At 41.0% G+C, this 17,322-nt stretch overlaps 1 protein-coding gene across 2 annotated transcripts; it reads right to left on the minus strand.

Annotated features, from left to right (window-relative positions):
* Window positions 1-18: 18 nt before the first annotated feature.
* Window positions 19-17,038, minus strand: fam102bb (family with sequence similarity 102 member Bb). 2 transcript variants are annotated; one of them, XM_076724224.1, is made up of 11 exons: window positions 16,767-17,038; window positions 13,004-13,124; window positions 12,151-12,180; window positions 11,648-11,764; window positions 10,609-10,655; window positions 9,673-9,767; window positions 6,657-6,755; window positions 4,282-4,516; window positions 4,050-4,186; window positions 3,480-3,549; window positions 19-3,195 (listed from the first exon to the last, which is right to left on the minus strand). In XM_076724224.1, exons 1-11 carry the CDS (start codon window positions 16,910-16,912, stop codon window positions 3,153-3,155), a joined length of 1,140 nt encoding a protein of 379 aa, XP_076580339.1. In that variant the 5' UTR covers window positions 16,913-17,038; the 3' UTR covers window positions 19-3,152. The 2 variants fall into 2 exon arrangements, with proteins under 2 accessions (XP_076580339.1, XP_076580338.1); XM_076724223.1 differs by having other exon boundaries at window positions 6,657-6,758; window positions 16,767-17,018.
* Window positions 17,039-17,322: the final 284 nt, after the last annotated feature.

Raw genomic sequence — 17,322 nt, forward strand, 5'->3', positions numbered from 1 at the left:
CACTCAACACACACTCAGGGTTTTCGTTGGTTTTATTCAACAGTGCAAGGTAAACATTTAAAGCATCCATTACACTTGTTAAGGAAGCAAATGTTGGTCAAAAGAACAAGTCTGTAACAGGAAACACTGGACAGTGTCAGAACAGCGCAGAACATCACTTTACAGGAGGATCCATTGTACAGTTTCATATAGACAACAGCTTCACAGAAGAGAAGAAACCATGTTTGTAACAACATGTTAGGTACCAAGATGAATACACCTGTGTCAGACAGGTAAAACAACAGATTTTTATCCAAAAAACACACAAAAACAATTTCCAATAGTTGATATTTGGTGGCCATAACTCATATACTCAACACTCTGAACTATGTGAGAACACTTTTTTTGTCCCTAACAATCAAATATTTCGCAAAAATATGGCACAGTATCAGCAATGAAAGATGCCAAAACAAAGATGATGTCGTCTCCATGTGATTCAACAGAGGACAGTTAAACCGTGCCAAAAATAAAAACACAAAATGAGAACACCGACTTGCAGTTACATCATACTGTGCAGACATCTGCTTTCAACGTGAAGTAATGAGAACTAAATGACTTTCAGCATGCTAAGTAGGCGAGCGAAACTGTTCCTTCCATGTGGAAATACTGAGATTAAAACATGGCACAATATCAAATTAGGAAAACCATGACGATGCGTCAAGTTCTGCAGACTAACAAAAGGACATTGTACTCATGCAGAACATACGGACACACTAACAGAACACGCACGTATAGTTAAAACACCATACACTGATGACGCCTGTGCAGATACGGATAATAATGTATATAGTTCATCCAGAAGAGGAAGTATCATACCTCTACTATGGCTTATGACAGGAGACTTCAGATACTGTACAGTCTGTTGTCACTAGTTATAATGTGTCTAATATTCTCCTTATGCATAGGCCTGACAGTTCCCAGGTAATAACAGTGTGTTTTTGTACTTTGGCTAATTTGATAATAAACTGAATACATTGTGCATTTAATCTCCTCTGGAGCTAGAAATACTTCACATGCATGAGGCTAACAGCTTTTTAAAACTGCAGATTCATTATACTGTTCGATTATATCTCTGCTTGTAGCACTGATCCTGCATTGATTGCGTTGGCTATTCGGCTGTTCTCAATTCTGACAGCTGATTTGATGTTGGGAGATGTACACACACACACAAAACTATTACCTCGGGTCTTTTTAAGGACAGGTGCTGTTGAGTATTTTCTTCATGGCAGTGGATTACTTTACTAGTCCTTCATTGTACAGTCCTACAGTGAAACCAACTGCTTTAAGCATCAGATGCACGTCAACGAAATTGCTATAACGTCACAGGATCTTCCATTTCTTCACTAACATAAGCTTCCCGGTCAACAGGACAGCTCAGACCCATGTAGTTGTGTTGCAAAGCGTAAGTATACGATGGATACGTAGCTGAAATGCAGGGCATTAGGTGTATGTCCTTCTATAGTGATACTCATCATAAAAGCCCCTATTTGGTACTTACTGCTCTACAAAGGCAGAGAAGCAGAGAAAAACAGACAGAAGCTGTAACAGCTTCATTTTTACATTTCAAACCGATTCTTTCACCCCAAAAAAAATATATAATACTATACTGAAAAAAACTACAGTGTTGGGATGATCTTCAGGGGAAAACACAGTGTGTACCAAGAAAATGCGTTCTTTCAGCTTTCCTTTGCTTTTAAACTGGTTTAAGAAACTTCATTTGGATTATTTATGGTCAATAGATGATAGGAAGTAACTGATCTGTTTCGATGGGTGTCTGTACATCTATTAATATATCAAAATCAATAAAATACATTTAAATATGTGATTTGAAAGTCACACTGAAGCACATACATTTCACTCCAAAGCAAAGGTGGATTTTTACTGAGATCTGCTAAAACAGCTGAGGGATAGCTGGATTATCGCCATCATTACTGTAAATAAATACTATTTAGTTATGTGGAATAAGAAACTGAATTACCAAGCTGTCAGGTTGGCGAAATGCTTATTTTTCATTTAAATTTTCCTCAGTGAGTAAATTTAGCTTTGCCTTTAGCGAAGGCATTTCAACAGTTTCTAGAGCTCAAAACAAAGAATGCAGTGAGTGAGGATTGGATTAGTTTAAGGCCCCAATTTCTAGTATCTGCAAATTTTAAAAGAATTTAAACATTATATTTGATTATATGGTGAAGAAAATGTAAAAAACTTCCATTTGCTTTGTTACTGCGTTTTGCCTTTGTAGGGCAGATTAGTACTGCGGAATCTTCTAAGACAATCCTCAGCAGAGAGCCAAAGAAATAAGAACAAGGACCTCGATGCTATCAAGTAAGCAAACTGCCATTTTCTCCCATTCTGTCTTTCTAAGTATCTATATAGCACATCCATCCACTCATCCAGGATAACTGTTACTACAAATAAAAGTGGTCTTCCCACACAGTGGACACACACACACGCACTCACACAGCCTCCACGTTCACACGTCGAAGAGTTCAAGTCTGATACCTCGTCTGCACAGTAAAATATACTCCCCTTCAAAACACCAACAGCTGTCAGCGCCAGCAGCTAAAGCTTTTTAGCAGCTTATAGGCAGATATTAAATAGAACGTCCTGTTTGAGACGCAAGTCCAAAACAAACAAGGAGACAAAAGGAATGTATTGAAAACGCATTGCGTGCTCCTCTTCTGTAGATTTCAGTTTGCTCTGATGATGCACACACACACACACACACAGCTTGTCCTGGTCGTCCTTCACTGAAGACAACTTTGAGTCATTTTCTTCCAGTTCCTCACTGTTTAAATCGAGTGGGTTTGGATGCGGAGTCAAGACGTTGACCTCAAAAAGATTCATCTCTCTTAATTCACATCTGTATGTTTACACTGAGACGGTAACTGTCTGCCTCTCGCTCTTATAAATCTTATCAGGGAGCTACGGCGTCACGTAGAAGATATGAACACAGGAGGGCGCTGTTTTAACGTCAACCATTCACGGAGCGTCGGATCAGACGCCGTGCGGATCAGGTAATGTGTGCTGTAGGAATGCAGATTGAAATGGATGCAGCCTTGCCTCCAGTTTTTTCGATGTAAGCGGTGTCAGTCCACCTCGGAGAGGCTGCGGGTCTAACGCTTCATCACCACCTGCTCGTATGCTCCAGCACCAACCCTGCGATAACGAGAAAAGACTAAATTTAGGAACTCAATGAAACCACAGTAGAGCTGACACACTCACAATGCATGTTATTCCCTGTTTTTTTAAATGTTAAAATGTGTAATCGAGAACTGGTTCCATTAGTCTTACCGATAGCCACTAATTAGCAACCCCTTCTGAAATACACCCCTTGATCCTATTACCAAGAAAGCAGAAAAGTCTACGAGGTGAGCGCGCTCTCAGTAAATGTTATTACGTCGTTTCATATGACCTCAGTTCAGCGAGTGTCCCGGGCTCACCTGGTGGGAAGGTGATGGCTTCCAAGGGCCGTGCTTCCCCCAGGGCCAACAAACAGACGCAAGCCTTCCTCTGAAACAGACAGTTGTAGTAACATTTGGTCAGTACAGAGAGCACCCACACCCTTCTGTGTAATTCTTGTCATGAGGAGCAGCCAGTTGCTAGGCAATCTAAAAATACTCATGTATTGATAGCAGCTTTTCCTAGCTTTGAGCTAGATGAGACCTTGAAAAGAAAAACAATGCCTCACTCCTCAAAGCATTCAGACTAACTCATGCGGTAACGCCATATTGTCAAGTTAATCATTGTGTTATAAAAGCAGCTGTGCATTTAACACATACAGTGATGCTCCAGAGTAGGGCTGCAACTAAAGATTGAACTGAATAAGATCTGCTTAACTTTAGGGCTGAAATTATGAGTAGATTATTTGATTAGTTGATCGTCATCGTTGTAACTTCAACCTTTCCTTGAAGAGACAATACAAGCTGGGGAAAATCTGCCTGAGCTCAAACACACAACAAAAAAACCTGCAGATGTGGGAATTCTAGACTCTATAAAAGGCACCTTACTACCTTCAGCACTGGAATCCAGAAGGCTGGGTGTGAAGTCTTGACTCTGGAGAATCTTTTCCACAACATCATCAGCGTCCACCCGTGTGTCGTCCATCCTTTTTAGCTGAGATTCCATGGAGTCCTGCTTCACTGGGTGTCTAGGGGGAGAATACAGGGGAGTCATTTTTTCTGTTCATTGAATACAGGACCACTTCCTTTTGCTCCTCTGCTTGCCACATAAATTAGGATTCACCTGTTGAGTCGTTCACAGGACGAGGCACTCCGCACTGGGGTACCCGCTGGGTTGCTAGTGGTGGCGGTGGAGACTGGGTGCTCAGGCAGAGCAGGACAGGGTCTGGACTCTTTGTCCTGGTCCTCGCTGGGCTCTGGGATGCTGCCGATGCCCGTTGAGGCGCTGCCCACTGAATGGTTTCTCCGGTGGCTGAACTCTGACATGCTGGAGGAGCGGGAGTGACCTGTGCTGTAGCCTGAGAAAGACGGGCAACGGTTTTCTAATATGATAATATAGTAGCAGCTCTTAACAGTGCAAACAGTTACTTGTAGGCAGCAGACAACAAGTTGTGATCACAACATTGACAAAGCTGCAGACTGAACACACCTCGTCATCCAAAGGTTTGTCTTTATTCTTATTATTTTCTACATTGTAGATTAATACTTAAGACATTAAAATATTGAAATGGTGCACAGGGATTTATGTAGTAAACAGAAAAGTGTTAAAGCACAATATGTTATATATTTTCTATTCTTAAAAATCCTCACAGTTTGCTTTCATGACAGCTTTGCACACTGTAGGCGCTCTCTCGACCAGCTTCGGTGTTTTTGGTTTTTTTTAAAGCTTTTTCTGTGAAAATGATGCTGTGAGCGAGGTGAGACCGGGCCGACACAGTAAAGTCGCTGTGTAGTTTAACAATGAGCTGATCTTCAGGTGATGATTCTCTGAAGGTTTATCAGGACGAGTGGCCCCTTTCACAATATCACAGTTTTCACATCATCACTCGATACATGCACAAATTATCGATTGTAGTCCCTTTAAATAAAATGCTTTTACATTTATCAGACCTTTCCTCTCTAACAGTTAGTGAAAACTGATCTTTGACCAGCAGCTCTTTATATTTTGCCCTCTCTGCTCTTCTGGCCCACGGGCCCAGAGGGAGAGCAGACCATCCAATGTTGGTTTTCGGCCTCGTCCCATGTGTACAGAGATTTCTTCAGATTCTCTTAATCTCTTAATGACATTATGTACTGTACACATTTTACATTGTGAAACATTATTCTGAAACTGTTGCAGTATTTGGCAGCGCAGTCTGTCACAGAGTGCTGAACCTCTCCCCATCTTCTCCTCAGAAAGACTCAGCCTCTCTGGGACGCTCTTTTTATACCCAATCATGTTACTACCCTGTTGCCAGTTAACCTAACTCATTGTGAGATGTTCCACTGGCTGTTTTATTTTAGCATTTCACAACATTTCCAGTCTGTTGCTGTCACTGTTGCAACTTTTTGAATCATGTTGCTGGCATTAAATTGTCAATGAGGATATCATTCTCAAAAACAATGACATTTGATATGTGGTCCTTGTGCTATTTTCAATTAAATATCGAGTTTCGATGCTTTGCAAATCATCACATCCTGTTTCTATTCATGTTTTCCTCAATGTCCCATCTTTTTTGGAGATGGGGTTGTACATTCATAATGTTACACATCTATGTAGTAATGGCAGCAGTGATCTAATCTACATTTAAACATTAAGGGCATCAATTTGATATGTGCACACAAAAATCCATTAACTGCTTTACTAATGGAAGACAAATGTAGAAGACAACATTAATTAATCAGAAATCCATGAATGTTAATGTTATTATTAAGTATTAGTTGTTATTTTTTTCTGGCAAAAGCCATTTTAATGTGCTGTGAAGCAGATTTGCAACTTGCAGGGTGTTAAAAGATTTAGCAGCTCAGGAGACACCCACCCACCCACTCACTCACTCACTCACTCACCCACTCACTCACTCACTCACTCACTCACTCACTCACTCACTCACTCACCCACTCACTCACTCACTCACTCACTCACATGCTCATCATGTTTGCAGGAAGCCAATTCAAGCAGGACAAATCTCAGGGCGTCTGTTCACCGCAGCCATGGAAGAGCACATTTACCATACACTAATGTGAGGTTCAAATAAATCTATCAAGAGTTATACATGTTTTCAAATTCAGAATAAGAGGGTCATTAGAGCTGCATCTCTGAACTTCCTCTCATCTTTTATTCCAGTCATCTGATCTGTCTGTGACTGAAACTCAAGCCTCAGGTTTAACTGCTGTGGTGGAGTGTCGCTGCAAAATAATTCTATTACTTGCCTCTCCTTTGTCAAAAGCTTTTTCAGTTCGACTGTACGCATATTTTCTCCAGTAAAATGATTTTCGAGCGTGAAAGACGAGTGTTATGTAGTTCAGGCTGTTAATTAGTTGTAATTCTGCCACTCACCAAGCCAGCTCGTACTTTATACTGTGTCTGCAAAAATGGTCCTGATTGCCTGCCATCCACATCAGGTCGAGAACAGTAAATCTGAAAAAAATTTACATTTTCTAAATGTGGAGTGCCCCTACCTGAGAGTTTGGACTGTTGGCTGGCGTAGCTGGACGTTCGGGAGTGACCGCAGCCCCCAAGCTCATCAGAAACAACAGGACACTTCCCCTCTCGAGTCTCTGCTGGATAAGAAAGAACAGAAGAGAAGACAGACAGGGGATGACGAAGGCCTGAAAGCTCTACGGGAGTCTGTTGCTAAAAACGGGCATAATTTATAGAGGCCATATTGTGCTTTTTGGTTTCCCCTTTCCTTTATTTTGTCATATAGCTTCCTGTGCATGCAAAATGTCTGCAAAGTTAAAAATCCCAAAGCAAAGAAACTGATTTTTCCTGTTGCTTTTTTGTGTTTATACCGCAGCGCTAGCTCACCTAGCATTAGATTTGTTGCAGTGATGGACAGTGTGATAAAAGTCATGTGGTTTTTGAACATTAAAAGCATATTAACTTTTTCCGGGAGACACCCAAAATACTATGAACCTGGAAATGAATATATGGCCTCTATAAGCATGTTCAGCTTTTCTTATGCCTCCTCAAAGACTCACAGAGAAACTGGTTGCAAACAAGCAATAAACCTGTGAAGGGCCAAGCTGTGTACTCACTATAGCTCTTTTTAATGTTAGGTTTATGCCACTATTATAGTATAATAGTGTATATAGCCCAATAGTTTAATACACATAGATCTTATGAAGAAAAACAAGAGGCATTTATTGGCATTGAAAATTGGAATATACAACCTACAAATTACATTTCTGTTTGACTTTTGGGGTTTTTACGTTTATTTGCTTGGACCAGCTGATGGACATGCACCTAACTCAATTTCTATTTGTTGCAGCATTTCTAACATTAGCCAGCTTTCCATCCTCATCCAACAAAACAAAATGCAAACACAAGTGTGTGTTTCCATCCACTATCATCATCTGAACATTAGACGTTAAGCACCTCCAGATATCCAGCATTATATTCAATAAAACCTGGATTGTGTTATTGGCTGTTGATTTATAGCTTAGTTCTGCCAACAGACAGCAGCTACATCAACAGAGAAAAATCCTCTCTGCCTCCCACAAGCTTTCCTTTAGTTCAGCTGAGGTAATGAGAGAGTGACCACAGTATCTGGATACAGCAGCAGCTCTGCTTGGGTAGTGGCAAAAATAAACACTCACTAGAATATTGAGTGGGAATCACATGGTAACGCCTAATTCGATACCATTACAATATTTTGCCCATGATAAAAAACAGGTTTCAGGAGTTCTGGTGGCTCTACAAATAAAAGAAATGATCTCCAACGTACAGGAAAGCATAACCAAAAAGCAAAGTTATAGCACAGTTTTGCTTCAAAAACCCTTTTTTTTATACCCCATGGATATGTGAAAAGACAAGAATGTCACATCAACTCAAGTAAAACTGACCAGAATGCGTACTTTGGTGTAAATTAACTAGTAAGTGATGGTCACCGCCAGAAGCAGGCGCTTTAAATACAGATTTTTCTTACCCTGTTCTTTTAAAATCACTTAAAAATGACAAATATTACAAATCTTTATCATTTCTGTGTAGAATTGAAATTATTATTTCGTGCAAAAATTAACATACCATATAATTCTAATGACTCTAATTCTAATACAGGTAACGTTTGGCCCACTTATGGAAGCCTTTAGGTTCCAGTGACCTATGCATCCAATACAAACATGCACGACCAAGACATGATGATGCTGATGGGAAAGAGCATCGTCTTCAGCAGACAAACACACATGTGGTGTACACATGCAAACACACAACCCCTCCCCTAGACAGACTTGCACACAGACCTATTTTTAACCATGTAAGAGCCTACAGGGTCAGAGCAGATTGTAGGTAATCTAAAAGAGGACGAGTGTAAATTATACATGAAAGAGCAGCAATACACTCTGAAGCTTCCAGGGGGAACGAGCGTTCAACACTGCTGCGTGTTCACACATGAGCACACGCAGAACAAGACAGAGGGGGGTGAAAAGCAGCCGCAAGAGAAATATTCTCATAGTGCTGGATGGGAGATACATACAAGTCATGCTAAGTGTGAGTGCATCGTGCACTCAGGTTAATTTCCATAAAGCTGCACAATGCACCTGTGTTTTTCAGCATGACAGGTCAAACTAACGCTCGTGTTGGAGGTTTGACTTCAACAACCAACCTGCTATGCCTGCCCGTCACCCGCAGCTTTCCGAACAAGTTTACTTGATCCAGTTTGCCGACTAATTAGTGCAGAAAATGTCCCAAAATTTGTCTGCACCTTACTTTAGATGGAAGTTGCTAAACAACAACCTGTGTAAAACTTTTAATAGTGTAAAGAAGCAGCAGGCAGAGGTTGGTTTGAATTAGCAGCGAGTGCTCAGTGTGGTTTCAGTGTCGGGACTTCGGGGCCGGGTGGAATATGTCAAGGGGGCAGGTAAATCAGAGGTTATGCTCTCGTTTATTTTGTAGGTGATGTAGATGATGATGATGTACATTTATTTGCTGTAAAGTGCCAAAGCTGCAGGAAAGCAATGATTTCTTAAATATAACAGAACGCTCTATCAGGAATGACTACTTGATATCCTCCCATAATCTGAATTAGGCCTTGGATTATCACCATGCTAAAATTATAAAAGCAACCAAATTGGTTACTCTAAATCAATCATTTTGTTTCCATGATTGTTGGTTGATTTTGCTTTGGCTACAAAGCCACACAGAATAGCAATTCACACTACAACAGCGCCAAGTGATGAGGTGACCAAAGCTGCTCATGTGCGGCCATCTTACAAAACCATTTGGGATCTCAGCCAAATGAAAATCGGTTTACCTGAATGTCATTAGGGATGTGTCCTTATCATTCCACTGTACATCTATACCAATTATCAGCAGGATCTTAACACAGCAAATGAGAGCAGATCAGAAAACAGGGATGCTGTTACAGTAAACTGAACACTATGTGCTCCGTCGGGCGTCTCTACTGTAAATGTTCCGAAGAGCCAATGGGGTGACTAAGCACAGCAAAGGAGTGTAATGCAGCGTGACTGTTCTCACCAGAACAGCCTTTCTGTGAGTCTCCTCCCCTCCTCTCCTCCAGCAGGCTCTCTCCATCACCCTGGATCCCGATCACTGTGGCTGTGGAGGGAGGCCTGGTGACAGCGGAAAGACAATAAGACCCTGTCTCCTTTCTCGGATTTCGATGTGTTAATTATTCAAATGATTTGTAAGACAGAGGAAAAAATGCAAAGCAAGGTCAGAGAGACAAAAGTATTCACCAAGGGAAAGCTCGTGAAGTTAGGTAATACAATATTAGCATTCAGAAAAGCATCCAGCTATGGCCAAATGTGAATATATGACTGTAGATGCAGCTTAAGGCATAAATAAAAAGGCTACTGAATCATTTTAGAACAAATTTTGCCCTGGGGTAAAACAGCATTTCTCTCTGTGTTTACGGTATGTGACACATACTTTCACTGAAAAGTACGTTTCACCTACAGGAACTAGGACTAGGACAGCTTATAGTTCTGTATATGACCTGCGGGATGAAATCAATCAGTGCTTTTGACATGTGAAAATCTGATTAGCTTAAAGTTATTTAGGCTTGCATAATTCTACATTGTTTGGTTCCCACGAAACATTCCCAAGTCTGACAAAGCACAGAGCTGACAGATGTCAGCACCACGCCTACGGCAGCAATGGTGGAGCAGCTTCCAGACAAATGCAGTCAGCAAAAGATAGTTTTGACATTTTACCGTGTAATCATTAATGGCTACGGCTGCCCTAACAACACAAAGAGGACATCACGTTAAAGGGGAGTCAAGGAGACTGTAGATGTCCACCTCTGAACAGGTTTTCCAATCCAATCCAAATCGTATGGCTAAGAGTCTCAAGTCAGCTGACACTAACCCTGACTGACCTCATACAGTATGAAGTGCAGACCAAAGCAGATTTAGCACCATGTTAAAGTTGACTAAAAATACTTTAACTTACGTTTTGAAACAGGGATCCCCTGACATGAGCTGTGTACTGATGACAACCTATGAAAAGAAAGAGACTGGTTCAAGTTTGACTTGCACTCAACATTTCCATTAGCATGGATTCTTAGTTTAGAAGAAACAAACTAACAAACAAGAAGTGTATTGGTTCAAGCATGGTTGCACTTTATTTCAACTGTGTAAAATGTAATAAATGTAATATGCAAATCCAAAAGTCATTGGAGAACTAAGCCTTTAATGGTGAGGACCAAGCTCTACAGCTAAACCTCTAGTTCACTATTTGCCTTCAAGAACTCTGCGATCATCTGCTGCTGGTTTACTGGAGGTCTCCAGAAACAGTCGAAAGAAAATCAGGAATGCAGCCTTTGTCACTTATGTCCCAAAACTCTGGAACAAACTACCTTTAGATATCAGGGAAGCCGCTCGCTGAATATTTTTAAAAGTTATCTCTTCACTTTGGCCTTTGACTTTGTGGATACAGGCCTGACACTTCTTGGCTTTGCTTCACAGTGATACACTTCTTTTACAGTGCTGTATTTCACTTGATTTTATGCATTCTGTGTTCTCTGTCTTTAACTTCATTTTAGGCACTCTCTTTGTTCCATTTTCATTCTATCTTTACTGTTATTATCAAGTGGATTTTATTCTCCATCTTATTGTACATTCATGTTTCATCCCTGTTTTTATGTTCATTCTGTCTTTTTTTATAAAACACTTGGTGGACATAACTTCTCTGCTGTAAGGCCCTTTGAGGTGCATTTCTTGTATGAATGGTGCTACACAAAAAGTGTATTATTATTATATTAGTAAGAAATGAAGCAGATGAAAGCTGTGTTAAGCCCCGAGTCTGCATTTGTCTACTCTTTGATAAAGGTTTATTTCTGGCTGCAGTCTAATGCACTACCTGGGAACCGAGCCATTGTTGTGGTAAGCAATCCGAGACCCCCAGACCCTAAACCAAGCGTTTGGTAGGAAACACCAAGGTATCCTCTGACCACAGTCACATCAGATTGCTGCGGCTGCTTCAATGTTACCTTGAGAATGGAGTTATCCTGGCGAGTATTTTTGGTATCGTAGCCTTCCAGCAGACATCTGCGGGTTGTATTCCCTGAGCCGGCAAACTCTGCTAAATTCAGATCTGCAAAACCAAGCTGCAGGAGAGAGAGTGACACTTGGTGAACTTCATTTTCTCTCAGGAGACTGACGTTTTGCCCAGTCAGCACTGTGACAATCTCTGGATATAAAATGACAGCGATCAGAGCATGAAGGAAACTTCAAACTTCATTCCCAACTTGAATATTTAGCTTTTATCTAGTCTAGAAGATCCACAAGAAGAGGCTCAGCAAATGATGACTTTTAAACAGTGAAAGCGAGAGCACACGACATGATGAGCCACCCTTCAGGCAGTGAAGGCCATCTGTTTGCTGCAGGCTCACATGGCGAGCTGCATAAATATGAATGATTAGTGTAAATCTAGGTGACCTGGAGGCTGGGTGAGGGGATGGAGCTCAGATAACATGAGTATGCGAGGACTTACCTTTGCATAGGCCTTCCCACCTTTCAGCTCCTGAAGAAGAGAAGCAGAAACACTTGAATTAAAACATCCCTCAAAAACATTTAAGCAAAATTAAGTTAAAAAAGGTTACAGTTTTGATCACCATCCACCCGTCAAATGGGTTTGAGACTGACTGAGTTCCAACATACTTGTATGTTGGAAGCATAAAGAAACGTTTTGGCTTTGTGAAGAGATTGACTACAGTCCTGGTACTATGATTTGCATGTGTCCTTATTCAGGTTATCTAACATAAGAATAATAACTTAAAAATGGTCTGGTAAATTGTAATTGTAAAATATTACAAACATGTTTCTTACCAACAGCAAAGCAATTCCTTAATGAAACACTGCTGAAGGTTAAATATTAAGGGTTTTTCTCTGTACTTGACTTGCTTGGTGTCTGGAACGAAGGGCAGTGCAGGAGCAGGACACACCAGAAATAACAACTATTTACTTGTTCTATGACACAATTAACTAGAGTACAGAGCGCACTCGTGTTTAGAGGCTAAAGGACAGCAAAGGGATGAGTGGTACAAGATTTCACAAGCGATGAGTCCGTTTTCCTCAGAATGCTGACGGCTGTTTTACATTTCAATCTCAAGTTTCAATTTGCTCATAGAAGTCTGTGTAACCAATACCAGAATTCTGCTAGCAAGGATGAGACTCTTCTTCTCTTCATGGCTGCCCTGTTTCTACACTGACAACAGCCTTTAGTTTTGCACAAAAGCCTCACCTGAACCCTCACATGCAAGATGTTAGACTGTGATCAACAACACCAGGTAGATATGTCTCTTTCTGAAGTCTGAAATGTGGAGCTCAGTGGCCACATACTCTACCTTTCTGACAGACACGCGACACACACAAGGGTCCAGTACACCTGTGCCTGCGTTGGCACTCATCTTGCAGGGGAAAGAGAAGCGTTTCCTCCATCGAACACAGTTGGCCTGCACTGGCTCCCTGGAAGTGAAGTGAAAACCATAAAGGCTCAGACCATCTTGAAGCACTCTGTCAGGTCAGATATCGTGCATTTGTTGTGCATGTTGAGCTTACAACTGGCTGTTAGACAGTTTCAGACAATGATTTCAGATGTAAAGGACCAGTGTGCAAGATTTAATAGCATCTAGTGGCGAGGTTTCATATTACAGCCAACTGAATACCCCTGCCCTCACCCTCCCCTTCCAAGCGCCACTTACAACTACTGGATTAATAATCCTTTCATCTCTTCCCCAATTAAGGCTACTGATTCAAGTTGCCAATACAAGCCCTTGTGCTTAGCCTCTAATTTTTCTGGTCACTTAATAAACAAGCTAATGAATTACAGGCCTGTTTTCACTTCATGATTCACTGGATGGCTGATTCCAAAAGTTACGGCGGCAGGTGTAGCTCATTCTGGCATGAGGGTAAACACATGTGCACACATCCTCTGCCAATAAATAGAAGTTAATATGACAGTGAGGTGTAGCCTCCTCTCAGTGAAAGAATGGGATGAAGTGACAGAGGAGAGCGTGTTCTGCGTGGGCAGCATTACGATACCCCAGATGGCCTCTCTCTCACTGGCACCCTCTCCTCTCCCACTCACCTAACCATCTCCCTTCTGTTAAGGCAGCCCACACGCCATTCATTCTGATGGACTTTGCTGGAATTGAGTGCAAGCAGAGCTGATGGTTTTCCTCTCTAATACAGTACAAATTACAATGATGCAATGAGTCAAAAAGAATTGACAAGACCTTGCATGTGCGCGGTGACAAAAAAAGAGATAAGACTGTAGGATACGGAGAGAAAATGTGGTTGTACAAGAGTGTTGATGACATAAGACTTAAACCATTTACAGGGTGCGCAGATCCCTGCTAAGACGGTTAAGACTGACTGAATATGCAGGAACGTGTTGTGCGCTGGAACCTCGCCTCACATAAATAAAATGCAGCAGATGCGTGACCAACGTTTAACAAATGCTGACTTCATCCTGAGGTTGATACATTTCCGAGTGAACTCCCACAGTCGGAGAGGGAACTCCCAGCCAGCTGGACACTGTGTGTGTGTCGGGAATTCTTGTTTGATTGCATGTACAGTAACTCACAGCACGTCTCAGAGAGGCAAAATGCTATTAGCGAGCGTGAGTAAGTCGGCTTTTCAGCACAAGAAGAGGTCGCCTCTCTGATCTCTGCACATGGGTCAGATATCTTGTTAAAACTACAGCTGCTCTCCTTTTAAACAGGCAGCTGTGGTCACACTTCAGGCGTAAACTCTCGCACACACACACACACACCATCAGACAGAGAACACATGACGTTACATGACTTTGGTGCAGAGTTTTCATATGCCTGAATTTGTCCTAAAAAAAGTTAGACTTTCAAAAAAGCCAACTTACATAAGAAGGAAAACCTGTTTTGATTGGAAACAATGGTGCAGTCCTGGGGACAGGCCGCACCAAAGGAAAAGAAAGGCTCATAAAACAACAGTCCGCACTTCCCTTACACTCACAGCTGGGATGACTCAAAGAGTGTCAGAGGAAATACAGTTTGGGATTCTAACAAATCAAACTGCTGCAGAAAAAAAAAGCAATTCAACGATACTCAGACTTGTGACTGCAAATTTTGCTTGTGACAAAATTTCAGAGCGAGAGCACGATGTTGTCATTTCAATCATATGAACTTCACTGTTTGGGTTATTGGATTAAAGAACCTCTTCCAGCGTTTATTCTCTTTCATCAAATTGCAGTGGCTGCTTGCATGTGAAGACAATGACAAAGATAATTGCAGCTATATTAAAATGACCTTAATGCCATGACCTCAGAAGCATCCTGACTCCCAAAGTCCAACACACTGAGCCTTTCCATAAAGCCATTTTATAAGAGCCACTTACTGCAGACCAAACAGAGGGCTTGTTATATAACAGGGTGAAGCCATCTAATCTCTGCAGCCTCCCTCCAAAACAAATGCTGTTCTGTCAGTCCAGCGTTAGAAGACAGTCTAATTTATGAGCACAAAACCCAACAGATTACAGAGGAGATTACGGTCTTTGCATGTCTCAACCTTTAGTGGCCAATCATTTGGTATCCCATCTTCTAGTTCCTTTTAACATCGATATCAGAGTAAACATAAACCATATTCTGCAAAGAAATCACTATGAAAACATCACCTTGGGCTTTGGGCAACTGAAATGCGCATTTTAAGAATCAAAGGATTGATGGATCACATGAGAAACTAATCTGAACATAAATCAATAATAAAAATATCTCTCACTTGTAGCCCTACCTGCTTTTCCATTTGTAGTCTATGAGGCTATGAGTGATTAAAGCTGTGATTTAAACTGGCTTAAACTGTGATTTATGAGTCCAGGCTCAAACGGATTACAGAGGAGATGACTTGTCTTTGCTTGTTTTAGCTGGACAATAATAATAATATTATCATGATTTGGGCTGCAGCTGACAATTATTTTCATTGTTAGTTAATCTGTTGATTATTTTCTCCTTTAAGTGATTTGTTGGTTGGTCTATAAAATGCCAGAAAATGGAGAAAAATGTAAATCAGTGTTTCCCAAAAGCCCAAGGTGACATCCTCAAATGACTCGTTTTGTCCACAACCCAAATATATTCAGTTTACTGTCATAGAGGAGCAAAGAAAGCAGAAAATATTCACATTTAAGAGGCTGGAATCAGAGAAAATTTTGACCTTTTTTCTTAAAAAAAAAAAAAAAAAGACTCAAACCGATAAATCGATTACCAAAAGAGCTGGAAATTTAAGAAATAGTTGACATTAATCAATTAAGTGTTGCAGCTATAATCAGGACACCTCTGTGGTCCACAGGGACAATCTGAACCAATGGCTGTACAGTCACATCCTTTCATTATAAACTATTTGGAATCCACTATTTCAGTTTCTTAATAAAAATTTAAAAAAAAAAAAAAAAAAAAAAAAAGTACAGTTTAATACAGCCGTGATATTACACTCTCCTATTCATTTACACAGGACAATATTGCCAAACTATGAGACAGAAATGATTTGGGACTGCCTTGTCCTACAGTGACTGTAAGGAGTTCACAACTGTGCATTGTCCTCACTTTGCCCCATTAGTTACGATCAAGAACAGGACAAAGCAGGACAATCAGACCCCTTCCACCTAAATCATAACATCATGACCAAACAGGGGCCACAGACAAACATTTCATAAGAGTTATGAGACAAACCAGGTGGCTAATCAAAGGACAGAAGTCCACCACCAGCAAGGAAGTTAGCTTGCGAAATGAAACACAAGTCGCCATGTACATGAAGAAAATGTCAACTAATTAATGGCTTTACAAGCCCCTGTTGAGACATATGCTAATTTATATTTTCTCCAGACGACACTCACGCCAAGCACGAACGCACTCCGTTAAAACTGCTTTGAATGGAGGGAAACGCTGAATGTAAAGAATCAAAACACCTCCGTGACAGTGTCAGACCCCTGACGAACATTAGCTAGCTTCTAGCCTGTTAGCTGGTTAGCGAGCGAACATTGGCGAACAGAGGGCGAACGCTCCTGAGCTACTTTAGCTTTAGCCTGCGAGCTAAAGACGGCAGGTTCACTCAGCGCTTTTGTATTAAGACCAAACATCCTCACCGAGAAGACTCCTCCGAAAACCCGCCGTCCAGCAGCCTGACTTTACAAAAGAGGACACCATTAACAAAGGGGACCGACGAGAGCTCGTCCAGCTCAAAATCCACCTTGAACTTGAATTTCTTCTTTTTCATCATCATTAAATCCATAAACAGATTCAACGCTCTTGTGAAGATGCTCTAATCTCGGCCGCCGCTGACATTACAGCACCATTGCATTGTAGTACGGACACAGTGCTGTGCTGCGGGATGACGGTGACAGCCATCTGTGAAAGTACCTGAAGGGTGAATGGAGTGCTACTTCCTGTTCTCGGTCCTCAAAATAAAAGCATGTGCTTTAAGAGCCATAGCATATTAAAATCAAGTTTGAAGTACTGCTTTATTGCGCAACAGATTAATACCACTTTTATACTTTCTGATGTAAAAGCAGAAATTCGCAAATAGGTCTTGATGCTGTCTTGATTATTATTATTATTATTATTATTGTTCATGTTTTGCAGTGATGAAGGTTGTAATGCAGATCAGCTAATACTACAAATGATTACATATCTTTATAAATT

This window comes from Chaetodon auriga, chromosome 3 (genome assembly GCF_051107435.1).
Source record: "Chaetodon auriga isolate fChaAug3 chromosome 3, fChaAug3.hap1, whole genome shotgun sequence".
In the NCBI taxonomy this organism is placed as follows: domain Eukaryota; kingdom Metazoa; phylum Chordata; class Actinopteri; order Chaetodontiformes; family Chaetodontidae; genus Chaetodon; species Chaetodon auriga.